Here is a 27,771-nt window from a genome sequence, read left to right on the forward strand (position 1 = left end):
TATTCATATTTCAATTAAAACATACACCTACTTTATTAACCACACCAGGCCTGGGTTCAGATCAATAACAGCAGCACTAGATGGAATTCTAATGAAGATAAACAACGCTGAGTCCCCCCCAGCTTCCCCTGGGCACAGATGCACAAAGCCTCCTTTCACAACTTGCTCCAAGATATTTTACAGTCACCTGCCTCATGCAAATGAGGAGATTCATGTTTATTCATGGTGAGAGTTACAGACCACCTTTCATTCCCTAGGCCAGCTCAGCTAACCAACAGAGCGCTGTCTGCACCATGACGAAGTTGAGCTGGCCTAGGAAGAGGACTTCTGAATAGCTAATTGCCCCCTGAAAAGCATGCATAGAAAGTCAGTAAGCTGGAAGCGGTCTGGGGAGAAAACATATTTCCCCTTTTCATTCATGTGGTCACTGCCTTTGAGCTTTCAAACAATCCCTTTTCTATACCACATCATAACCCATTAGACGTGACTATGGGACTAGATAGTGGTTATTTTCCATGGATAACCTTCCACGGGACTTCTCAGGATGTGCCCACTGTCCTGTGTCTTATTCTCCAATTCTTCCCACTGTATTTTCACCCACTGACTTGGAAGAAGCTGGTGGCTCAGCCAGAGGCAGCTGCAGCTTTGTGTGATGGGCCTGGGTTCTCCCCACGCACAGCCTCTCCTCTTTGAAGGGACGATTTCTCATCTGTGAGCCAGAGACCATAAACTCTATCATGTGTGCTTTGCTTATGACGCTGTTGGGTAGCATTTTAAAATAGTGCTTTCACTCTAGAGTGACTGCATTTTTCAAAAATTTAGTTTCTTCAGTTTTGGTAATTTGAAGGCATGGCAAAGTCATTTGATCTTGGTTTTTAATGCCCATTTTGGCATCTGAAGTAACACTAATGCTATGAACAAATATTCTGATGGTTATCTAGTAGGCTCAGCCACCCTGGGGAGAAGTTTGGGCAACAAGGTAATTGCTGGAGAGGCCTTAACTCTCACCAGCCATTAAGTACATGAAAACTGGTGGACCGGTTGAATTTTAGGCTGCTACTCATGGCTTGTCACCGGGAAAACCAAGGTACCTAATAAAGATGTTTGGAGAAAAACACCACCAAATTTTCAGCTTCAAGCTTATTTCCATCAAAGTTAGATGAGTTGTTTAATTCAGTTCAGAAGTTAACTGGGGCTACATAGACAGCTTCACTTTGCTTTCTTGCCCCCTACCCCGCTTTTTGTAAACATAATGGCTAAAAACTGTCTTCTTGTGAAAAAGCAATTTACTTGTATTTCATAGACAGGATTTATCTTATTACATAGAAAAAGAACACTTTATGACTGCATATGATATTTTACTTCCTCAAAGTCTTTTTACATTTATGACTTCACCTTAAGATCACACCACTATAAGAGAAAGTGATGGAATTCTGGTATCCACTTTTTTTTTTGAATTTTCAGGCATAGAGCCCCTGAGTAATGGAGTCAGGATTAGAACCTGGGCCTTGTAGACTGACAGACACACTACTTCATCAGCATGCATCATGAGTTGGTGAAACGTGTTACATGTGTCAACTGATGGTAACTTTATGGACATGATTCACCTTCAGTGATCAAATCTACCTTAATGAAAATCTTTAATAGTGTTGGCTCCACCCCAAAAAATTTAAATTTGCATGTGGTACAGTTGGACACCGGGATAACAGAGCTTTCAAAAGCCCTCTAGGTGATTCTAATGTACAGGCAGGCTGAGAAATGCTGCTATTCATAGATACTGACTTTGATGTATATATATCCTTGTTCAAATTTTTCAAGTGGAGCAGTCTGACACAAAAGCTTGAAATGAGATTCCCATACCTGAAATATCCAAGTCACTTGCATCCTCCTTCCTAACCCCCAACTCAAAAGTAAAGGCTTCAATGAAATGACTATGGGGCCACTTGCATTTTGGGGGATCCAGCTGTGCTTTAGCTCTTCTCTAATGCCCATGACAATGAATAATGCATGCTCTGAAATATTGGTAATAAAAGGCAAAAACACAGAATACAAACTCAATGGCCTGAATCAATGGATTACTCTGCAGAGACCGCTATATTGAGAAACTGAAAGTACTTTTCAAAGCATAAATATTGTAATCACTCTCTAATTCTACTTCTCTTGAATAAATTAAAAAAAAAAAAAAAAAAAGCATTGCATCTGCTGCTTCCCAGGTCTGGAGCAGCAGCGAGACAGCTGCTTTTCCAAACACTCACTTTCAGCAGCAGTGTTAAATTCCAAGCATTAGGTATCTACCAATGAGTGTCCTCAACAAAGTGGGTTGTAGAAGAGATTCCTGGGTCTGCCGGAATCTTGTATTGTTTGTTGGGAAGAAAAATCAAAATTTTAGATTGAGGAATACTCCTTCTCCACTAATAAGCCAAAGGAGGCAAATAGTTAAGCCTTTCTTAGAGAACCGTGGATCTCAGGTCAATGATTAAATCCACTATCCATGTTTTCATTCAAACAGGCAAAAGCTTGAGAAGATGTCCAAGAAAGTTCAAAGAAACTGTGTCTTCCGTTAGACTCTTAAAATACTTCTGAATTTCCATTTGTATAATCTTAGGAAACAAGAAAAACATTAAATCTACCAGTAACACCAAACCCACATTTGTTCCTAAACTCAGTCTCTTCTGCTACCAAGTTAATAACAAGAAGAAAAGTGAACTGATTACAATTTCAGCATTTCTCTTTTCCAATTTATTATCTGGTAAAGCGAACAGTGGCTGATAGGCAGCAGGAAAAAAATCAGAAAAGACATTCTTCACATTTAAGTAGAGGCTCTCACTCAGGGTCCTTCTCCAACACTTCCCCCTGCCCCCCGTCCTTTTTTTTGTTGTTAAGGCCAGCAACAAAAAAGAGAAATAAAAGAAAAAGGACATAATTATACCTGCATTTGAGCAACCACTAGCAGAACTCTGCAACTGGTATTATGCTAGTCTACTAGCAAAAAGAACACCAGAAAAGCTCATCTATCCATGTTTCATTGATTTAAATTGATACCCACAGATACAAATCTATTACATTTACAACTTAAGTACACATTATGGTAAGCAGAATAATGGCCTTGTGTTGATGTTCATAATCTAATCCCCACACTCTGTGAATGTATTTCCTTTTACAGCAAATGGGAATTTAGATTGCAGATGAAACTGAGGTTGCTAGTCAGCTGACCTTAAAATAGGAATGATTACTCTGGATTACCCAGGTGGTCCAGTGTAATCACAGGGGTTGTTACAAGTGAAAGATGGAGGTGTAAGAGGGATCAGAGTGAAGAGAAATGTGGTAGAAAGGACTGAACTTGCGATCGTTGGTTTCAAAGACGGACAAAGAGGGCCATGAGCCAAGGAATGCAGGTGGTTTCCACAGCCTGGAAAAGGCAAGGAAATGAATTCTCCCCAAGAACCTCCCAAAAGAAACATGGTTCTGCTGACATCTTATTTTAGCCCTGGGAGAACTGTTTTTGTCTTCTCAACTATGGAGCTGTAAGATAAAAAATTTGTATTGTTTATGCCACTACGATTATAGCAATATGTTACAAAAGTATTAAAAAACTAATATACATGTGATTAAAAGTATATAACTGATACACTTTTCTGGTTACAAAAGTAAGGCATGCACAGTATTTAAAAGAAAAAAGCAAACACAGCAAACATTTGATGTAGAAAATTTAAATGCCTTGTCACACCCATCCCTGATCCTCCACTGATATCCATTCTTGACCACTGGCATGTGGAGTGGGACTCTCTGCCTCTCAGGCCTCCAGTTGCCTACCCACAACCATAAATAACCACCCCTACTTGGCAGCAGATGTGTAATGTCAGAATTAGTTTATGATTTGTTGCTTATTCACTTAGTCATGTCTGATTCTTTTGCAAGTCCATGGGCTGTAGCCTGCCAGGCTCCTCTGTCCATGGATTTCCCAGGCAAGAATACTGGAGTGGGTGGCCATTTTCTTCTCCATAGTTTATGACTGTCCAGTGCAAAAAAGATGACAGTAAGGCTATAATAGGAAACTGTATTTGAACCTGGTTCTTAGATTTTGCTGAAGAATGTTTCTGCAACCATATAAGCTAATTAAACAGATTTTAACATGACCCTTTGGGGCCCTTACTGTCACCTACCAGGACCTCACGCTATGCAAGGAGAAAATCATCTTTACCCACCCGAGCACACAGCTGCAATGAACAAAATGGATCTGAGAGCCAGGCTCACCTCCTCCCTCCAGCCCTCCTCAGCAACTCCAGACTGAGGCCTCTGATTTCCTTTGTTACTGATTTATTCTTGACTTCATGTCCTAAATTTATAAGTTCTACAGAAATTAAGTGTTTAAGTACTCATTTCCTTGAACCATTCCTTTGCTGGAATTTGCTAATATTTTCTATATACCTCATTTGTGCATAGATCAACAGCAATGATATTAGATTTTAGCTTTTACAAAAATGCAGATATCTAAAATTCTGGGGAAGAGGGTTAGATGAACCCCCCTCAGAAAGCAGCTGGATATCTGGTACCAGAACACATGGGAGCCAGTGACATTTTTTCCTGAGGAATAGGTGTCTCCGGGACCCAAGAGCTGAGGACTGGGTGACTTTCAGAAAGAGTGCATCACAGGAAGAGCTGAATTGACCCAGAGGCAAAGTGGCTACAGCCCTCTAGAGCTCTCAGAGACTACTGATTTAACTCTCCACTTGTTCGGTTTGATTGAGCAAAGGTCTTCATGCTCCTTCTTCCCTCTCTCCCAAGGATAATTTGCACCTGATTTGCAAAGTCCCTCACAATCAAGTAGAGAACACTTAGGAGGCTGCAGTTATAATCATAAGGGAATTAATGGGCTTCTTCTTTTCCACTTCCCATCCCAAATCATGCCTGTCCTTGGGCACAGTTGCTCAGACACTTGCAGCTCTAGCACACAGTCTATACACTAGTGTTTTCCACAGAGGGGAGTGTCTGGGGTCAATTTCAAGGAGTTCAATAGATGGCCCAAGCGCATACACAAAAGGATTGAAGATCACTTAAACAAACCAGTACACAGATTAAAAAACAATCAAAACATTTCTTAGAAGTGGTTATAACTACAATGAACAGCAATAGGATAAACATGAAGATGTAAAACAGGACATCAAAATCACAAAATGTGGGGGAGGGTAAAAAAGGTCCATCTTTTAGAATGCGTTTGAACTTACATGACTATCAGTCTAAAGCAAGCAGATAGTTATGGGTAAATTTTCTTGAAAACCAGGGTAACCACGAATCAAAAACATACAACAGTTTCACAAAAATTAAAAAGAAAGAAACTGAATAGGTGGCCCAGAATGACTGAGATGGAATGGTGTTCATTCTGTTACAAGTGCAGGTAAGATTATTATGCTGATAGAGACAGGTTCTAACCTTGGGGAAGGCTTGGAAAAAGTGTCCTTTCCCTGGTTTTCTTTCTTTTTAGCCGATATTAGTTCAAGATGCCATGAACCTGAAATATGGTGGAAAAGAAGGACCAGATAGATGCAAGTGCAGAGAAAAGGGAACTGGGAGGCAAAGACCATGAAGGATATCAAGTGACACCAGAATTCACATATTATATTATGCCCCAAGCATAAGCTCGTGAAGGCCCTGCAGGATGACTCCGAGACCAGACACTTAAGACTCAGAAACAGTTCTGTCCTCAGTAACAGGCCAGGGAACATGAGTGATGGGGGTTAATCAAACCCAGATCCATATACATTAGCAAATCAGAATAATTAAAGTTCTATGCATACCTGCCCCAACCACCAGTTGTGAGTAGCCACGTCATGATTGCTAACAAGGCTTTGATCTAAGGATAAAGATTTTGTTTATCTTGAAAAGTGCACAAGATGTATCCCCTTTCTTTAAGTTGATCAACACTCTTCTCTCCACCCAACATTCACTCACGAACGGAAATGTGAGATTCACACTCTTCACAAAAACCAAATGCTTTCTGTAAACCAAGAAATGTTCCATTTAAACTTACTCAACTCCCTCAAAGAGGTCTTGCATTTTAATAAACACTCTTTGTGACAGAAAAATGGACAGTTATCTCAACCCGTCCATAACCCACAGAGGTACCAATTGACCACAGCAGTCTTCCTCACCTCATTCTCTCCCTAGCAGTCACCTAAACAGGTGAAAGGGAGGCACTTCCCCCCACTAGATCTTGTACTAACAAAGCATCCCAGATTAACACCATTAAAAGCAAAGTTCACCTTATCAACATTTTTCAAGGAAGAGTCTCTGCCCGTGGCTTCTGCTTAGTGAGCCAAAAGGAACAAACTGTTCCAAGCTTATCCCTAGAAAGATAAGAACATCACTGGCACACAGGTTCCTGTCTGTACAGGTATGCCTTTCTTTTTCCATCCTCAAAGCCACCTAAACTCACAGCCACCCTCATTCTCCTTTCACGCGCAGCAAAGAGACCATGCAAAGGGTGGGGAGGAGGCTCTTCCGGGACACAGGAAGCTGCTGCCTCTACCTTCAACTCCTTTTACCTTGTTGAAGTCTTCAGAAGTTGCCCTCATTTCCTTCCATGTCTTGTTCAGGAGCTGGATACAGATGCAGAAAAACTCCTCGAAGGATCTGTCATGGGTGAAGAACATTGGGTGGAAATCGTTGCAGGTCTCACTAGCTGGAGGAAAGAGGAGGGAAAGAAGGGAGGAAGTTGAGAAGGGAAATGAAAAGACACGGCCACATCCCCCAAAGGGAGACGGTGGAAGGCACGTTCAGCTCAAGCCACCGAGGAAAAAAGGCACTGAGAAAAGGTAACCAGAGGCTAGTCCGCATGAAACCTCCAAGTTTAAGGTCAGATGGTCAGACCTATACTTATGCACATATTTTGATTGAAGGAAGTTAGCTTGTAACTCTTCCCATGTCATGATCATTATGGCTTTGGTCCAGAATGCCTGGTGTTGAATATGGGCTCTGCATCTGCCTTACTGACCCTATAAAGATCATTCAAACTGCCCTGTCAATCACAGCTCCTCCATCACCCGCAATTTCACATTTCTCAACTGAATAACTGGCAGAAGATGAGCTTTCCCGAATACACAATTAATTGCAACTTTGAAAATAGCATCCTTAAATTATTTCTCCAGGGGGCTCTTTTCCCTCTTATGGCAGTAAGCAGGGGACATCTGAGATCATTAAGCATCTGATACCATTAACCATTTGTTTGACATTCCCAGATACAGATGGCTGGAGGTCAAAGCAGCCCAAGTGTCTTTGAAGGTTCAGTCCTGGACCAAACCCTGAAGTCAGTCAGACTGCCTTCAAACCACCTCATTACAAAGTTTCCTTTGTCATGGTCAGACTCAGTGCTCTGAATTCTAGGTGTGGCCACCTGTTTCCTCTTCCAGACCAGCACACCAGCCCCTCCCTTCTCCTCAGCTCTTTGTCTAGCTTACATTTTTACAGTCTTTTTACATACTTTCATTTGCTCTTCAGAATACCTCTGACTGTTCATGTCATATGAACGAGGCTACTAGAGTCCAAGAAAGTAAGCTTTGTGACTCCCCTATCCCTGATTCCCCAGGGTCAAAACAGGATTCTACTTTTTTTTTTTTCTTTTAATATAGGCTGTTATGTACAGTGAAAGAATTTCTATTTTAATTGAACTCTGTTTAAAGGCCAATTAGTCCTCAAGGCCCCAGATGGTTAAATTTCAAGCCCTGGAAGTCCAGGAAGGCAGGAGGGGTGGGACGGGAGTAGGGTTTACAGCACTTGGGGAAGGTCAGGGTGCCCATTGTGTAGTTGAACACAGACATTATTTAGAGATAATCCCCTGGGGAAAGCCTCTGGTGAGTGAGCCCTGATCAAACCCATGGGGACATGCTCCACTCTGGTAGGGACACACCTATTCACAAACCTCTTTTGTCTGCATCCTTTAGAATAGATAGTAAATGCTGTTCTCTTCCTGAGAAAGTACAGACATAAGCTAGCAACAGCCATCAGTCACACTAAAAATGTTTGGGTCTGAGGGCAAAAGATTTGGGTTCAAGTCCATTTATGACAATGAGGAGCTCACTTCACTTTTATGACTCTTGATTTTTGAAACTAAAAAGTGGAAATGAAATCTCTACTACCTTCCCCATTCGGGAAAGTGCTTTAAAAGGATATAAATAGACACAAATATGGAACAAAACGGTGGTGATGACAATGAAGGTTGTACAAGCAGGTTATTTCCAAGAACATGGGCTATTCTCTGACGGCCCTCAATTCTTAGTCAAGGCTGTTATTACATCTCAGAAATTAGAGGAAAGAACATATAAGTAAGCCCAACTCCAGCTCATGTTAGTGGTGACTGGCTGACTGTTAGTCACAATCATGTCTGACTCTTTGTGACCCCATGGACTGTAGCCCGCCGGGCTCCTCTGTCCATGGAATTCTCCAGGCAAGAATACTGGAATGGGCAGCCAACCCTTCTCCAGAAGATCTTCCCGACCCAGGGATCAATCCCAGGTCTCCTGCCTTCCAGGCAGATTCTTCACCATCTGAGCCACCAGGGAAGCCCATGTTAGTGGTAGAGATGGTGAAAATGAAGAAAGTGAAGTCCTGAGCTGATATACAAAGCTATTTAAGGAACTTAAAAAGTAAATGCAGGAGGGTTGTATGTTTGCTGCCCTGGGCAATGAGCTGTCACTCTTACTTTCATAAGTACTGAAGCCAGTAAAATTTACAGGTCTACAGCAGCACTTTAAAGCACTATCACCATACAAAAACTTATTAATCACATTATCACAGTACCGTTTTCAGGACTGGTGTGATTATATGTATACTTTATGCCCTAATTAAAGTTTTATGGGACTACTGGAGCTGAGCAAGCCAGACAAAACTGAAAACAATGAGCTCTGCTCTTGCTTTGGTGAAGAGGAATAGAAACGACATCCTTAATAACAGGGATCAGGTGGTAGAAGATTGTATGTAACTCACAAGGGCTCTAGGGGTGTTATCTGCACAGCAACCCAGGAGGCAGACATGATGCTTATCCTCATTTTACATATGAGAAGGGTGAAACTTACAGAAATTAAGCCTTCCATCATGTCAACTAAGGCAGGTGCCCACAAATGAGCACTGGAAACCTACAGTTTTAGTTGACCCAGCAGCAGCTTCCTGCCCTAGTTGACACCAAGAACACAGGGCATTTCCTTGTAATTGATACTTTGAAAATTAATTTCTCCACCTACTCTCCTAGATCTCCTTGGATTCTTCCTTCAACAGAAACCATGATCTCGATGCACAGCCCAGTGAGGCTCACAGCAAGTACACAGCCAGCACCTGTTGATGGATAATACCCGGCCATGTGATATTACCAGCAATGGTCATACCACTGCCATTGGCTCATGTCAGGCCATATTTTCCTCTAGGAAAATAACATCAATTTCTTTTTATTTGGTTGATGCATAATACCCAGCCATGTGATATTACCAGCAATGGTCATACCACTGTCATTGGCTCATGTCAGGCCATATTTTCCTCTAGGAAAATAACATCAATTTCTTTTTATTTAAATTAGAAACAGTGTTAGAGGGGTTATGAAAGTTGTCCAGGGTCATACAGCTTTCAAGTGGCAAATTCAAAATCAGTTGACTTGGCTCCAAAGTCCATCATCATTGCCCTTACATTGTTGCGGTGACAGCCCTTCATTGTTGCACATCCAGTATTCTACACCAGAACCACTGTTTTCAACCTCCATAAGAGAACAGCTTTACCATCTTCCTAAGCTTCTTTGGGACTCATCCCTTGTGATGAGAAATGGGCACACAACACATCAAAAACAATTTGCTTCCTCACATGTTACCAAAGAAACAATGAGGAGACTGATGTATTTTGGGATTTATGATTTAAAGGTGTTCCTATATTAGAGGCAAGGAAAAAGTAATTTTTTTTCCTCAAAAATATTCAAATTGCCGATATTCAGGATTGAGGATGATTGAGCAGGAAGGACTGGTCCAGATTATCTGATCTATTTTCCTCTTTCACTTTTCAGGTAAGAGCAGTGAGAAAGGCAAAATGGCTTGTTCAAGAGTTCATGATGGCAGAAAGTAGGCAAAGATGCTGGGAGTCAGGCTGCTGGGGTTCAGATCCTGGTTCTATCACTTACTGCTGAGTCAGCTGGGCAACACATTTCATCTGTCATTGCCTGAGTGTTCTCATCTGTAAACTGGGGGCAACAATAGAACAAACTTCATCGGGGGCTGTGGGGACCAAAAAGGAACAAGACTACAGGAAGTAAGCTCAATGCAACTATGGGCCAACAAAATTACGCTACTCTTCATCCTATAGCAAGTGGATCAGCCCAGGCTGCCCCAGTGATTAACTAAACTTGCATCAGCTCACAGAGGTGGCCTGCTTCTCATGAACAGGGTCCTCATTCTGGAGATTTAAACAAACAAACAAACAGATAAAAATAGGGAAGGGAAGGTTTATTACTGTTTTTTTTAAGGAAAACAGAAACACTTATTGAAGAAAAAGAAGTGTTGAATTTGTAGGCAATGATTTTATAAATGGAATTTAAAGAGAAATTTTCAATGAGACAAAAATAGAAAGACTTTTTTAAAAACCAAGTTGTTTTTAAGCACACTATTTTTAACACAATGAGATTCTCTTTTATTTAAAAAAAAGGATCAACTTACTGTTCTTTTAAGTCTGGGATATTAAGGTATTTTCAGGGCTGGGAGTAAATGAGTTCTTATTAATTTGCTGACATTTAATTCACTTTTAAATAGGAAGCTTTGAAAGCTTCTTTAATCCACACACTTTTGTTTCTAAAATGACAAATAAGAATGCTATACACTTTTGTAGCATTTTTGCCTTTCAAAGTAGATTTGTTCCTATTTTCTGTTGGATACTGTAAGGTGAGGCAGGTATGGTCATTGGAGGCTCAAAGAACAATGGCTTCTGTAGTACAGCAAGTAAACAATGAAAGTGAATACAAAGAAAGCATGCTGCCCTGTGACCTTGAAAAGGTCGTCTCAGCTCCAGGGCTCCAAGTTTCTTACCTGTAAATGAGACCACTTGGTAAGATTCCTGCCAAATCTAAGACTACACACACATACACACACACAACATAATGTATTTTAAAGTCCTTAATGTCCATTAATAATTATGGAACTTGGAGATTTCACCTGTACTGAACTTTATGTCCTAAATTATTATTTCCTTGAATGACAGGATGCCTACACATTTCAGCTAGGGTATTAGGGCATCAGAGTGGCATTTGATAGGCTTAGAAATGTTTGATAAGCTGGTATTCAATCTTTCTTTCATAAGAAAAGTGTTAGTTGTTTTCAGCCCCTTTCAATCTATTAATATCACCGAATGCAGACCATTACATAAGAAAATTACACGACTAAAGATAGAATGACAAGATGACACAGGAAAATGCATGTAATTTCTGCTCTTTCATGGGAATTTTCTTAGAGAAATGTAAAGTTTGAGATGCTGAAAAGCTCTGTTCCATGCTTTCGATGACCCCTGTTTTACTCAGACTGTGAACCCATTTGCGAGTGACTAAAGGGACATGTTTTGGTGGCACAAGGCAAATTCTGAGTATTTTTACCATGAAATAATGAGCCATTTCAACTAAACCAGTCTTTGGAAATGGCACACTTTTGAAAGAGAGATAAGCACTGGCCTAACACAAAGGGCATTTTGTTTTAAAATTCTGAGCTACAGGAAGAAGGGGATAAATCATAAACACAAGAGCACCGTGAAAACTGCCAGAATGGCTGCAAAATCTTACTAGGTTGCCACAGCATGGAAACTAGGACTATCTGTGGCTCTAGGGTCAGTCTGGGAAATATATTGATGAATTCACAGATGCAAATGTCTATTTATACCTCTGCACAAAATCTTACCCTTGCGGCCTTTGAGTTTTCTATTTTTAGACTGGCTATTCCTTAATAGCTTGGCTTTGGAATTTTGGTGATGTGTGGGAAGATGCTCAAAGTTCAAAACCTTTTGTAGGTGGGAGAGGTGGAAAGAGGCGAGGAGAGTGAGGGCAAGGAATGTGAAAAGTTCCCCCACCGCTAAGCTCCACCAGTGCAGAAGCTTCCACCCCTGCTATTTCAGGACAGGGGATCAGATGCTTGAAAGCTGCTCAGTGCTTCCCAGCTCCTGAAATCTGGTTTAACAGAACTCTGGATATTCTTTTCTATCCTCTCTCATGCCTAAAAATAGTATGAAATTGACACTAAAAAGACATATCCTCTAATCCAGCGCTCCATTGTTCACTTTCCTTCTGGGTTTTTTTTTTTTTTTAAGGACATGGGGAGAGAAAAAAAAAAGCCAAGTAGTGTAAGGGTTAAAAATCAGACTCTAGCATCAAAAGATAAACAATTCACCAAGAATGACCTGAGGCCATAGCTCAAGCTCACAGTTTTGTGTTAATAAAAGAGCAGAGATTCTAGAGTGAGGTTGATCTGGGGGCAAATCTTGGTGTCACTACTGAATAGCAATGTGACCTTTACCAAGTTACTCTTCCTCTGGGGCTCAGTTTCTTCATTATAAAAAAGATAATGCCTCTTACCTCATCAGATTGCTGCTAAGATTAAATCTAAAGTGATACACGATTCACATATTAACTGAGATAAAATAAGCGTTAGTAAGTGCTAGTTGTTACCAGTTTTAATAGCAAAATAATTATTATTGTACTTAGCTAAAATGGCAAATTTGGAGGAATTATACTTGCAGATAGACACTATGAAACTATAATAATTAGAACAGCTTGATATTGGTCCATGAATGGAAAAACAGAACAACAAAATAGGATAGGGAGTTCAGATATAGTCTTATATGTACAATCACTAGATTTATGAAAAAGGTGACACTATAGTGAAGAGAATTTTCAACAACTTGTGCTGAGCCAATTACATATGCATCTGAAAAATGAATTATAACTCCCTACCTCATACCATCTACAAAAATCAACTCAGAGTAGATTATAGGTCTCAGTGTGAAAGGAAAAACAATGAGGCTCCTATATAATACAGGAGAACAATATTGATAACCTAGAAGTGAGCAAAGATTTCTTAAACAGGACCAAAAAAATCATTAACCCTAAAGAAAAAGGTTTGATCTGCTTATATTAAAAGCAAGAACTCTTGTTTATCAAAGGGTACAAGAAGGATGGAAACTTCAGGGTAGGAGAAAAACTTGCAGCATTGTCTGGCAAAAAACGGATATCCATTGTATATAAATACCTCTAATAAATCAATAAGGGACAGAAAGACAACTCAACAGAAAAATAAGCAAAATGTAAGTAGATACTTCACAAGATATCTAAGTGTCCAATAAACACATGAAAAGATGCTTGGCTTTTTTAATCACCAGAGAAATGCAAATTTAAACTACAATGAGCTATTTTCAAATATCACCAGAATGGCTACAATGAAAAGATTTAGAAAAAATAATTAAGTGTGGATAAGAATGTAGAAAAAAGTGTAATTCTCATAAACAGTTGTTAGGAGTGTAAGTCAGCTCAACCACTTTGAAAAGCAGTTTAACAGTATTTAGTCTACCTAAAATATTCATACTTAATGATACAGCAATTCTACCCAACGATACAGATCCAAAAGAAATGCAAAACACTGGTGCTGCATAAGAAAGGTATCTGAATGTTCATAGTGGCTCTATTTGTTATAACCCAAATCTTGAAACAGTCAAAATGTCCACTCAATATATTAGATAAATTTTAGTTTATTCATATAGCAATATTTGTTGTTGTTCAGTCGCTCAGATGTGTCTAACCCTTTGTGACACCATGGACTGCAGCACGCCAGGCCTCCCTGTCCATCAGCAACTCCTGGAATTCACCCAAACTCATATCCACTGAGTTGGTGATGCCATCCAACCATCTCATCTTCTGTCGTCCCCTTCTCCTCCTGCCTTCAATCTTTCCCAGCATCTGGATCTTTTCTAATGAGTCAGCTCTTTGAAACAGGTGGCCAAAGTATTGGAGCTTCAGCTTCAGTATCAGTCCTTCCAATGAATATTCAGGACTGATATCCTTCAGGATTGACTGGTTTGATCTCCTTGCAGTCCAAAGGACTCTCAAGAGTCTTCTCCAACACCACTTTGTAGTAGACTTTGTAGTAAGTATATAGCAACATACTTACTACAAAGAAATATTTTTTTAAAAGCTATACTGCACACAATAGCATGAATGAATAGAAAATACAATGCTGAACAAACAGAATCCTCTAAAAAAGACCACACACTATGTGATTCCATTTTTGTAAAGCTCAAAATGGAAAATTTATCTATGGTGGTGGAAACAGGAGACAGGAAGAAACTAGGGGTAAGGCAGCTCCCAAGGGTCTCTACGCTTTACTGTGCTTAGTAGCTCAGTCATGTCCAACTCTTTGTTAGCCCACGGCTCTTCTGTCCATGGGGATTCTCCTGGCAAGAATACTGGAGTGGGTTGCCATGCCCTCCTCCAGGGGACCTTCCCAAACCAGGAATCGAACCCAGGTCTCCCACATTGCAGGTGGATTCTTTATCATCTGAGTCACCAGGGGAGTCCCCAGGGGTCTCTAGTGGTTGCATAATACTCTGGATCTTGAGCTAAGGAACAGCAAAATGGATAGCTGGTTACTAAAAAATTCACTGAGGTGTGTTGTGCTTTCAGGATTTGAATACTTCTATTCATTTAAATTAGATTGATATAAAAAGTTTAAAGAGTAGAAAATGAGCTTTCTAAGCAAATAAGAAGGAACAGCATTCCAGACAGTGTAAAAACTACTGTAGATGATTTCGATGGGCATTCAGAAGTGGTGCTGTATTTGCCCTGCCCATCACCTCTGGAGCCAGGGATTGGCATTTCATGTAGTCAGGTTAACTGCTGGATAGAAAAGCATATAACCTGTCTATGCAGGCATCCTAGTGCAATCACTTAAGTGGTGTTAGCCTCTAAAATTGCTCAGGGGTATGTCTCCATACCTGGACTTTAGTTCAATTTCATCTGTTAGATGGACAAAAGGGTATATGTGTGCATTTTCTTTTGTGAAAGGGAATCCTGACATCACTGAAGAGTATTGCAGATGCTGATGGAAAAGCTTTAACAGATTTGACTGGTTGTATACAAACTCTTTAGAGTCACAAATCTCTTAGTTTCCTCTCCTCCCTCCCTCTGTCGCTCTCTCATTTCCTTCATTCATCTACAGATCCTTCCTTCCTTCCTTCTTTCCTTCCTTTCATCCATGCATGTGCATGTCCATCTATCCATGCATGTGCATGTCCACCTATCTGTTCATCCATCAGTCCACTGACCCATTGATTCGCTCATCCATCCATTCATTCATCCGCTCATTCATCCATCCATACATCCAACTAGTAAGGTGGTTAAGAACATGGTCCTGGAGCCAGTCTGCCTGAGTTTGGACCCTGGCTCTGCCACTCATTATCTATATGACCTTGAGCTCAAAAAGAAGGAGAAATGAGTAAAAGATGAAGCTGAAGAAACCAGCAGGCATCAGATCATCTAATTCTTTGCAGAACACATTAGGGAGCATGGACTTTATTCCACCTGCAATAAGAAGCCATTAGCAGGTTTTAAAGAGGAATGAAATAAAATAACAACTTCCTATCGCCTTTATTCCTCTACCTTTTATCCCTTTTTAATGGAATTAAAATTCAGGTAATTTGAGGATCCCTGTTATTCAGGACTGTACTTGATACTTTAGTGTATTAAGGGCGAGTGATGAACTACATAAAAACATTAGTGCTAAGTGGTTAGGAGTCACCAGAATTCAGGCTAGAATTCTTTCTCTATACTTTCTCAACTGAGTCCTTTATGTCATCAAGTCTCTATTATTATGATGATAATAACAGTAATTTACATCTGTAAAACTGAGTAAAGATATAGTGAGAGGAGTCCCATAAAACACCTCCCATAGTTCTTGGCATATAATAAGCACTCAATAAATGGTAGCTATAAAATGCTGTGCAGAATACAAATATGATGTGCAATTTTCCCCCAAATCTTAAATTTAGATTCACACAGGTTTAGTCTGTGTGAAATCTTGTTCACTTGAACCTCCTTTCATGAAAGTAATAGTTCCCCTGAAAAATTACAGAGCTGCATCTTATCACCATCTTATAAGATGTTCAACCAAATGACAAAATGTGCAGAGTTTACAGGAAATTATGATTGCTAATAAGAATGAGCTAAGGGACTCCCAGGTGTTGGCTTATAATTGAAAAAATGGGCTTTCTGAAGTGCTCTGTGTTTGTGCTTCTTGGTCCTCTGGCTGAAACAGCTAAGACCTGCAGGAAAACAGAATCTGGATCCTGACACCTTCTCTCTTGGCAAAATAATTGCTTCTGGATTCACTCTGAATGGTCTAAAGAGAAGAACAGAATAGGAAAAACTGAATCCTTTGGGAAGAGCATCAAGTTTGTAGTATGCTTTAATAATACAAAACCAAAATGAAAAATCTAACTTGCTGACCTTCTGGGTGTGTTGTGGCTGTAGCATTTGTAGGCACAGTGAACGACTAAGAAAGAGGAAAGTTCTAGTTAGGTGGTAAATAGTCCAAGGCAGGGCAAAGGAGAGCACATCCAAGGAGTGATTTCTGCATGCCCTTATTGAAATTTCCTTTATAAGGAAAATTATTCTCAAAAGCAACATATTAAGAGACTGTCATACAGCAAATTTAGCATGGATATAAATAATTGCCTGTTCAACCATGTGAGATGAGCACTCGAGGGTTATGTTGGGATAGAGGCTGATTAATGAACGGCTGGGATGTGCCTCACTGAAGCCCCAGCAAGAAAGAACTGTGCGCCATCACATGACCATGGATGACATCTTTACTTGAGGCTCAGGGCCTTAACCAGGGCTGGGGAGCTGGCAAAGAGGCTAAAAATAAGTAACCTTAATAAACAGCAATAAAGGAAAGAGGACACGTCAAGTCTTGCTCATCGCATACATTCTTTCATGTTTTTGGTACTCAGTAATTGACTCCCCTAAAAACTTAGTGATTACCTGTAGGTGTCAGGATAAAATGCAAATGGTTTAGCAAAGCATTCAACACTTTCCAGTCTGCCCCTACTCCATTCTCCTAATTTTTCTTAATTGACCTAGGACTGAACATTAAATTCAACAATAAAGTCATCAAATAAACCTCTCCACTTATATCTGTGGGGCTGCCCCATGGCTCAATGGGTAAAGAATCTGCCTGCAATGTAGGGAACGTGGGTTCAATCCCTGGGTAGGGAAGATCCTCTGGAGGAGGGCTGGCAACACCCACTCCGGTATTCTTGCCTGGAGAATCCCATGGACTGAGGAGCCCGGCGGGCTACAGTTTATAGCACTGCAGTCGGATATGGCTGAGCAACTACACAGGCACACACACTTGTATCTGCACATGTTAAGCTCCTGGGTTTCCTTCTTCATGGAGTCCAGTGAGTCAACCTTCAAAGTCCATCCCTTTGCTAAAGTCACTTCCCTCCAGCCCTGCCCAACTTCTGCTTCCTTTGTGTTTCCAGACCTTTTATTTCTTCCATCTGTTTGGAATCCCCACACTTGATTATGAGCCTCCAAGACACAGGAATCCTGATTTAGTAATTTCTGCATTCTTAACGGTGCTCACATGGCTAGCCTTCCACAAACACATGCCCACAATCCCTTCTTTGGTTTTCTCCTCCTTCTGCCTCCCTAGACACGCTTTTCTTCTATGTGCTTTCCATTAACGCCCCACTTGGTGCACTGTTAATAAAATGGGATGAGAGAAGTTCCCAACTTTTGCATAACACACATTTTGGCACTCTTGCTGTGATAGGGCCACTTTGGAAGGCCCCACACATGCTTCACCCACTACTTTAAAATAAATTGTCCAACCTACAAAATGACGCAGTCCTCTGTATTCTTTCCGCCAATACCCTGAAATCCAAGTATAGGTACTCTCTTAATAGAAAATAAGCTATGGAGTCTGGAGTCAGCATGTACACACTGCTGGCGAACCAACAAGGTCCTACTGTATAGCACATGGGACCTTTACTCAGCTACGTGGCCCCCTGGATGGGAGACGAGTTTGGGAGGGAATGGATACCATACATATGTATGGCTGAGTCGCTTTGCTCTGCACCTGAAACTATGAAAACATTGTGAAAAGGCTATACTCCAATATAAAAATAAGAAGTTAAAAAAAAGAAAAATGAGGAATTTTATAAGGGAAGCAGACTAATCACTTAAGTGTGACAACAACAACAACAAAACTCCTCAAATCTGGTATGTACCCAAATTATGGTATATAACCCTCCTCTGTAGATCAACTGCCAGCAACTAGTCCTGCCCCAGGGGAGGAGCCCCTTCCCTCTCGTCGCCAATCTCATTTACCACATGTGGCTTTGAGCAGGAGCGCCGGGACTCACTGCTGATCTCAGGCCCTCGTCAGACTTCGTCACAAGGAACGTATGGCCTCAAGAATTGCAGGACAGTGTTAACAATGTGTCCCCCTACTCATGGGGAATTATAGGGAATTTGGGGGATATGAACAGAATAATCCAGTGACAATCATGCTTTTGCCCATGTGGGCTTTGAGAGGATGAAGATTTCTATCAGTGATCAAAATAGACTTAAGCCCCTAATTTTTTGCCTATATATAGTTCCATCAATCCTCTTAAAGAAGAGTGCATATAAGGAGTATGGCTCTCTCCTACCCAGGGTCACGTGGGCAGGTTTGTGCAGAGGGGCCAAGCAGTGCACCCACAGAGCACCAGCCCAAGAAGTGTATCCTCAAGCATCGTGTTAATAATGTAGGAAAAAATCAGGCTTCACACAGGTACTTGACTGAGCTTTACCCCAAAAAAGAGAAAATGAAAGGATAAAGCATTACATATCAAACCAGGAACAGCTGGCTGGAAAACTTGAAAAGGACATAGTGTGAATTACCAGTCACTTGGGAAATCTGCCAGAGCAAGTTAGAAGGTGAGTAGCCTAGAAAGCTGTTATTTACTTGATAACATTGTAGTGACCATGCAGAAGAACTGTTCTAAGCTCCTTACAAGTATTTTCTCCTTTAGTCTTCATAACAATTGCATAAAGGAGATACAGTTATTATCATCCCCACTGTACAGATGAGAAAAAGAGTGATGTTGCTTGGTTCACAGAGCTAAGAAGAGGCAGAGCCAGGATTTAACAATAATTTGGGTCCAGAGTCCTTCTTATCAAACTACTCAACACACATTAATTTCCCTCTATGGAAGATTTTTATAGCAGAAAGTTAATACTTTCTAGAACGCCTATTTACTGTAATATAAAAATAAATTTAATTCCATTTCTTTCTTCTCCAAGCCATTATTTTAATGAACAATTAATCTTGAAAACTAAGGTAATTTTTGGATATGCAATTCTTACAGTTGGTAAGAATGCTGCATTTTCCAATTTATCTATGGCAGACATGTATTCCCACAAAAATGTTACTGTTTTAACGCCAGGGGAAAATTCAACAATTCATAGACTTTTAATTTTACGTACCTTTTATTTGTTCATTGGTTTCTTAATAAGGAAGATAGAAAATTTGTCTCTTTTAATGCAAGGAAGATTAGGAAAATCAAGCTAATTAGACCAATTTGTTTTTAATCAAACAATTCTATAGCACTTAATATATACCAGCCTTTGTTCTCTGTGCTTCACAACTATTAAATCATTTAATTCTCATGTGAGAATTCCACATGAGACAAGTTCGATTCTCAACTCTATCTCACAAGTGAGAAAAATTGCGGCACAGAGAGGGTAAGTAACTTATTTGAGGTCACACAGCCAGAGAGAGGCAGGGTAGAATGTAAGTCTGGAGGCATGCAGCCTGCAGAGGCTGTTCTCTGAATATGTTTTATAGTCACGGTACTTGGAGGTCTCCTTGCCCCAGTAGCTTTCTAGCTGCTGCTGCTGTCCTAACCATTACGCAATGAGAGCTCCATCAGTATTCACATAATAAGGCCACTGAGCTCCTTTGACACTGAGCGATCACACACATATCCATGACTACCCCAGATGTCTCAGGTTCAGGGTAAGTAGCCAAATTATATTACTTCTATGTGTTAAAAATAGCCCCATGCACTCTAATTTCTTTTAAAAACTTATGTTAGAACTGGATTTCTGTTTCACAGAAATAGCTTCAAACAAATAAACAAAAAACCAGGCATCAGTGTTTTGGTGGTATTTTGGGATATAAATTTGAGTAAAAATGTGGCACATTCAGTCTGGGTGTGCTCCCAGAGCACATCTTATTATCTTGAATACATGGACATCCAAGAAGTGAATACAGTTTTGCAGTTGATAAAATTATTTTCACTATTAAAGAGCACTAATAAAATTAGGTTTAAGTTCTTGTTACTGCTTTAATGAGACTATTTTCATCTTATAGACTGTGGGCTAATTAGTATTTCAAGGAATAAAACACTAATTTCTTGTTGCTGGGCCTATGAGACAGGTTCACATATAAAATTTCTGCCTCAGGAATGTGTGTCTGTAGTCAGTCTTAAATTGATGGCAAAGATATATTTTAACCCTTTGTTATCCACGTTCTTTTTATATTGAATGTCTGCAACTTTTTCCTCCATGGTCTTGCTGACATATAATAATAATTAACTTCTAAAGTTTCTCTAATATCCTTATATATTCAGGTGGTTATTATCTAATGACAGACTGCCTGCTGTTGAACTTGTTCTAAGCCAAATTCAACAAAGGTTATTTTGGCCTTCAGCTTCTTAGCCATCATCTTGCTCTTTTTTTAAACTCTAACCAAAAAGACATCATTTTAGATAAGAACATATCTTAATGAAAAACCGAACTAAGAATGAGACTGAAAGAAGATGCTTTTAACTTCAAGAGGATGATTTTCTGATGAAAATTCTCAGTCCTTCTTTCCATATGAAATAAAATTTAATGCTCTCAGACACTTTCATTTCCCTTCTTTGTAGACAGTTATTTTATTTTACTTTTTGGTCATACGATCTTATTTTTCATGTTTTGAAACAGTTTTCTCCCTCTCCTGGGACAAAAGCATTCGAGAGCTTTGATTTTATAAAAATTCCCAATTCTCTAAAAACAGAGGGTATTTCTGACATCACTACCATTCTCTTACACACATAAACAATCAGGACACCTCCTGTGGTCACTAGAATGTACACAGGATGCCCAATACGGGTACCCATGTTTCCTAGCAAGAAGGACATTGTATCTAGCATGTGGAGTCCTTATGAATGCTTCTGAGGTTATTTGGTAGCTGTTAAGGCTTGAGAGGGAAAAACATAATAACAATAGCCCACTAGCATTGGATAATTGTTCTTCTTCCCAATCTCACTGTTCTTCCTTGTCTCCTTCATAGACTTGCTTTTTGTTTGTTGTTTAGGGTGGGGGTGGTGCTTTTCTCTGCCCAAGGTTCTGTTCTCATCTTTCTTTTCTTCTTTCTCTTCACTCTTGCCCTAGGAGAACTGAACTAGTCCCTCGGCTCCCGTGGTCACCGTTGTCAAATCTCGTTTTTGAGCCCAGCACTTTCCCCTGAGCTTCAGACAACCAGTTGCTTACTGGACATGCCTGCTTGGATATCCCTTAGTCACCTCACACTCAAAATGACCCCAACTGAACTCATTCCTTCTATCTAGGCTGGTTCCCCATCTCAGCAGTCTCCTATGCTTAGTCATCCAGGGTCAACTGGACTCCTCTCCCAGTCACCTTACTACTCTGAATATATTTATTTTTTCCTTTCCCCTCCTGCTGCCACGGGGCTGGGTTCAAGTGTTATTGTCTGCTATGCCAGATGGCAACAAAAGACCTCAAAAAGGCTTCCCACCCTCAAGACAGATTCACGTTCTTCACTGCCCCACATGAGGAGTTCATGAAAATCTAACTGTTGCCACAGCAAGACACAGAGAGAGCAATAACAAGCATTTAAACCTACTATTATTATGCTTTATCATAGTGAAAATAATTAAGTCACTCTGCTTAAAATCCCTCAGATAAAGTCCCAGCTCCTCTCAAAGTCTTTACTGTGTGTACCCTGCCTAGCCCTTAATAGGCCCATCGCACAGTTTTTTAAATAAAACTTCCAGAATGTATTTACTGGGGAGAGGGAGAAAACAATTTCAAATTTTGAGAAGGAAATAGAATGACCAAACAAATTAAATCAAATAAGCTGTCTATAAGACTTCTAGACTTAAATGTAAGTTTCTCCTCTGCCTGAAACACCCTGCCTCGTCTCATTCCCTGGTTGTTGTTTAGTTGCTCAGTTGTGTCCGGCTCTTTTATAACCCCATGGACTGTAGCCCACCAGGCTCCTCTGTCCAAAGGATTTTCCAAGCAAGAACACTGGAAAGGGTTGCCATTTCCTCCTCTGGGGGATCTTCCTGACCCAGGGATCGAACCAGTGATTTCTGCATTACCTGTGGATTCTTTACCACTGAGCCACCTACTCAGTGATATAATGCCAAAGGTCTTTTAACATCCAGTGCCATTACCACCTCTATGGGATGCCTTTATTCTTATTACCTATAATCTGATACCTCTAATTGTCTCCATCTTACCCTCCATCATTTACACCATTCTCTATCTGTTTTTGTGTCTTTCTATAAAAATTCTAAGACTCTGGAGCTCCAGGACTATGCCTTTTCTGTCTTTATACTTAAGAGTCTCCAAAAATGTTTATGGAATGCATGGTTAGATGTGAAACAGTACTTGTCCCATGGGACAACATTATTGAAGCTGCAACTTTCAAAAAGTCTCCATCTCCTTGCTACACTGAAACATAGCACTGAAATCATATATTCTTGCCAGCACTAGTTAATCATTAAACATTTCTCCCCACTGACAAAACAAAACATGACCACAGGAGAAGGTTCTGCAGAGACCATGCCCACACATTTCAATGCCTGGGCTAAAATAACCATGTAAGTGTGTAGGACTCTTCATCATATCGTACCAGGAAACGCGCCCTCCCATATTTAAAAATACACTTGTTTGGCTTGATTCAGGCTGTTCCTCATTCCAGGCCTGCATGAGTCACTGGAGAAACATCCTATTAGAGGGCACCCCACAGATTGGCTTCCTTTGTATGTTTTCGATGAGTCAGGACGTATGAGTCACAGTTCACTCTTATGACAAAAGGAACCTGTTCTCCTTTCCTTTTCATTACTAATATTTTGTGGGCTTCATTGGCACCTTTTAGAAGCATCTGAGGGAGCCAGGGGCAGCTGGAGAATTGGCATTATTTATTTTTCACAAGCTACTCTACCTAAAGCACCTTTCACCAGAACAGCAGGACACAGTGGAGTTCTAGCACATTCAAAGCTCATGTGACCCCTGCGAGGCCTGCATTTGGCTCTTGCTGCTATGCCATGTTGTCCATGGGAGCAGGAAGGCTCACAGAAGGTGAAGACACTGCACAAGGCCCCTTGCAGGACAGGTACCTAGAAATGGTCTCCCAGAGCTACCGTTGATAAAGGGCCAGTTGGCTTCTCTTCCTTGGCTATGATAGACAAATGCTTGGCTAAGGAGAGTGACATTTCTCAGCATAATCAATGGCCCACTAGTGAGCACGAAGCTGAGTGGAAAGACAGTCAAAGAACTGCAATCATCTAGATGTCATCCAGGACACTCAGAACCTGCCAGCGGAAGAATTTTTCAGCTCCATGATAATTAGAAACAATAGAGGTTAATTCCTTTCATTTCATTCCAGCAAACCTTTCAAGTGGCTATCCACAGAGATAAATCAGGCATGGAATCAGTGGCAGAAGAAAGTACAGTGAGTTTTATACGCCACAAAAGAAGAATACGCAAAGGGTCATGAGAGTCCGGGGGAAGGCTAAGTTTATTTTCTTAGAGGAATTGGCATTTGAATTGGACCCAAGGATGAGGAGAATCGAATTCATAGTTCTGAATGTGTTTTTCCTTCAGAACCATTTCCCAGTCAGGCTCATTTCGAATTCATTTACATTCAGGCTCCAAATTCCATAATCAGCATCTCTGGGAAGCCATTCAAAAGCACGCATAGAAGGCTGCCTGCAAGGGAGATGCTTCTACCCAGTTCTATCAGGAATAGTTTTACAGTGGCCAATAAATGAAATAGAGAAGAGACTCACTAAGTCCACATCGTTCTGCTTTCCAGGGGATCCTAGCGCAGTGAATTCTGCTTCTGCTTTAATAGAAGGTGATAAAAATATTTGCCACCCACTTACCTCAGAGGAACACTGCCGGGATGAATAATGCTCAAAGCACTTTGAATTTTTTAGGTGAAAAGTGCTTTTTGAAAACAAATCTTTGTGATCATGAATGTTTGGTAAAAAGGAAGCAAAAACATTGTCTAGAGCATGTGTTTGTCGGGGTGGGGGGGAACCAGACACTAGATTATAACTTACAAGAAAGTCAGCATTCTACAGTCAAGGCCTGAAAGTCCTTTCCCAGGAGGTAAGACCATAACTATTCAGGGTACATTTAATATATAAGAAATGAGGCAAAATTGGTGTTTTTGATGATAGGGGTTTCTGATAAGAATAAAGAATAAGGAAAAGGAATTGCAATTTGCCCCATGATGAGGTATGGGGGACATACATTTTGGAGGTCGAGATAATCAGAATTGATTCTTAAAAAGCCAAGAAAAGGACACATGGAGGACACTGGGAGGAAAACCTTTGAATGCCCAAGGGTGACGGGGTGAGTGATCCAAAAGATCCAGCAGTGCAGAATAAAGACAACAGAAGACAAAGGGAAGTTGTAAACAGTGAGTAACTCTGAGTTAGACTACAGAGCTATGTAGAAGGAAGAAATCAGACCCTTAGAAGGCTTAAGTAATAGACCACTCTCTGGTACCAAGCAGATATATGTTCTCTATGTGAGTGACTTAATTTCTCACAACTTCACACAGCTGAGAGAATCAAAGGAGAAAATATTAAAAAGTATCATAAAAGATGTGCTGGTATCTACAAATGTCAGGAGTGGTGATAATGGAGCTGAATTGGTGGGAATGACAAAAAACCAGAAGAAAACCCACAAAGGAGAGTCACACATTTTGGTGGTAGAATTTTTTTTTTTTTTAAATACATGCAAAATCCTGGTTTTGACTTCTGGAAAGGATCTAGTAACCCAGAAGGGATATAACCAGGGTTTAGACTTCCATGACAGGGAAATATTCAAGACATATTTTCAACAAATTGAATGTGGACGAGAAGAGAAAAGAAACAAAAATCATGTCGAGAGCCTGTGTCTGCAGAAATTGTAGGAGAATAAAGTAGCCAAAGTAAATGGGAAGCTGAGGAAAGAAGGTGGTAAAATGGTGGGGTTATTATAGAATAAAAGATAAGCTTCTAATAAAATAGCAAAATGAGGGGTTAAAAATTCATTTATGGAATTTTCTGCATCTGCTAGTTAGTCTCACCGAAAATAAAATGGAAACTCTTCCACATAAAAAGAGTAGAATATGCCCTTTAATGTTTCAACAAAAGCAAATCTGCAGTGAAGAGGTGTCTTGTGGGATTAGGTTGACGTCAACAGTTCCTGTGCATCATGTTTTCTGTTATTTTCAATAACCTCAAGAGCTTTTTGGTTTTACTCCAGAGTAATATTTATGTTTGCATTTCCTTTCCCAATTTATCCAAAAACCTGATCAGCCGTTCTTTCACTGGGTTCTAGCCAGTTCTATTCACTCATGCCTATGACCGAGGAGACTGGAGAATAATTGAGCTGTTATCAGGGGAAGACACAGTCATCGCCTGTGATAAGAACTCAGCAAGAGGAACCAGGAATCAGGCCATTGGATGGCCTAAGCAGAGTGCACACAGGCTTGCAGCCATTGGCAAAAGACCTTGTAACACAGACTAGGGAGGCCAGGTTTGTTTTTGAGAAAATTCAGACATGAAGAAGAGGGATAGGGTAGTGAGAAATGAACTGAGGGAAATAAGAGTCTGTGACCAAATGCATAGGAATCAGGCATTAGCCTGGCTTCATCATCACCCAAAACCCAAGTCAGAAGTCAAATTTGGTCTGTTTTCTAAGTACATGAAAACAGACATATGACAATGGGTCAGCTGGAGCAATACATTAAAATTATATCTATAAATATTTCTCCCTCTTTCTCTCTTTCTATCTCTACTAAGTTCTGGACTTCTCCCTGAGTATTTTTCATGTATAATACAGATATTCTTACTAACAAGATGGGTCATTTTCAAAAGGTTTCTTGCTTTTGCTTTAAGATATCATCTCATTTTGACTGAATGAATGATACTGCAAAGTATACTCAGATACATTAATCTATAGCTTTAGGATACAGCTAATCTGGGCAACTGACACTTCCCAAAGTGTTAATATGGAATAAAGAAACTACAGAAATTATGGAAAACATAACCTTTATGAAACACACTGATTGGACACTGCAATCAAGAGGACAATAAATATAGCCAGAGAGGACAGTCCCAATTTATCAGAAATCAGATTGATTACATTCTTTGCAGCCAAAGATGGAGAAGCTCTATAAAGTCAGCAAAAACAAGACCGGGAGCTGACTGTGGCTCAGATTATGAGCCTTATTGCCAAATTCAGACTTAAACTGAAGAAAGTAGGGAAAACCATTAGACCATTGAGGTATGACCTAAATCAAATCCCTTATGACTATACAGTGGAAGTGTGAAATAGATTTAAGGGACTAGATCTGATAGGCAGAGTGCCTGATGAAATATGGACGGAGGTTCGTGATATCTATACAGGAGACAGGGATCAAGACCATCCCCATGGAAAAGAAATGCAAACAGGCAAAATGGTTGTCTGAGGAGGGCTTAAAAATAGCTGTGAAAAGAAGAGAAGCGAAAAGCAAAGGAGAAAAGGAAAGATTCCCATTTGAATGCAGAGTTCCAAAGAATAACAAGGAGAGATAAGAAAGCCTTCCTCAGTGATCAATGCAAAGAAATGGAGGAAAACAACAGAATGGGAAAGACTAGAGATACCTTCAAGAAAATGAGAGATACCAAGGGAACATTTCATGCAAAGATGGGTTTGATAAAGGACAGAAATGGTATGGACCTAACAGAAGCAGAAGATATTAAGAAGAGGTGGCAAGAATACACAGAAGAACTGTACAAAAAAGATCTTCACGACCCAGATAACCACAATGGTGTGATCACTCACCTAGAGTCAGACATCCTGGAATGTGAAGTCAAGGGGGCCTTAGAAAGCATCACTACGAACAAAGCTAATGGAGGTGATGGAATTCCAGTTGAGCTATTTCAAATCCTAAAAGATGATGCTGTGAAACTGCTGCATGCAATATGCCAGCAAATTTTGAAAACTCAGCAGTGGCCACAGGACTGGAAAAGGTCAGTTTTCATTCCAATCCCTAAGAAAGGCAATGCCAAAGAATGCTCAAACTACTGCACAATTGCACTCATCTCACATGCTAGTAAAGTAATGCTCAAAATTCCCCAAGCCAGGCTTCAGCAATATGTGAACCATGAACTTCCAGATGTTCAAGCTGGTTTTAGAAAAGGCAGAGGAACCAGAGATCAAATTGCCAACATCCGCTGGATCACCGAAAAAGCAAGAGAGTTCCAGAAAAACATCTATTTCTGCTTATTGACTATGCCAAAGCCTTCGACTGTGTGGATCACAATAAGCTGTGGAAAATTCTGAAAGAGATGGGAATACCAGACCACCTGACCTGCCTCTGGAGAAATCCGTATGCAGGTCAGGAAGCAACAGTTAGAACTGGACATGGAACAACAGACTGGTTCCAAATA

The 27,771-nt window shown here is 40.3% G+C and overlaps 1 protein-coding gene across 6 annotated transcripts in view; it reads right to left on the reverse strand.

Annotated features, from left to right (window-relative positions):
- ELMO1 (engulfment and cell motility 1) overlaps positions 1–27,771 on the reverse strand; it is a 573,189-nt gene that overhangs the window by 160,116 nt on the left and 385,302 nt on the right. For all 6 annotated transcript variants that reach the window (XM_070468476.1, XM_070468480.1, XM_070468477.1 and 3 more), the window contains one exon: positions 6,543–6,679. In XM_070468476.1, the coding sequence (XP_070324577.1) occupies positions 6,543–6,679 (137 nt within the window). The remainder of the gene's footprint in view (positions 1–6,542; positions 6,680–27,771) is intronic.

The sequence above is a fragment of the Odocoileus virginianus genome, chromosome 1, assembly GCF_023699985.2.
Source record: "Odocoileus virginianus isolate 20LAN1187 ecotype Illinois chromosome 1, Ovbor_1.2, whole genome shotgun sequence".
NCBI classification, from domain to species: Eukaryota; Metazoa; Chordata; class Mammalia; order Artiodactyla; family Cervidae; genus Odocoileus; species Odocoileus virginianus.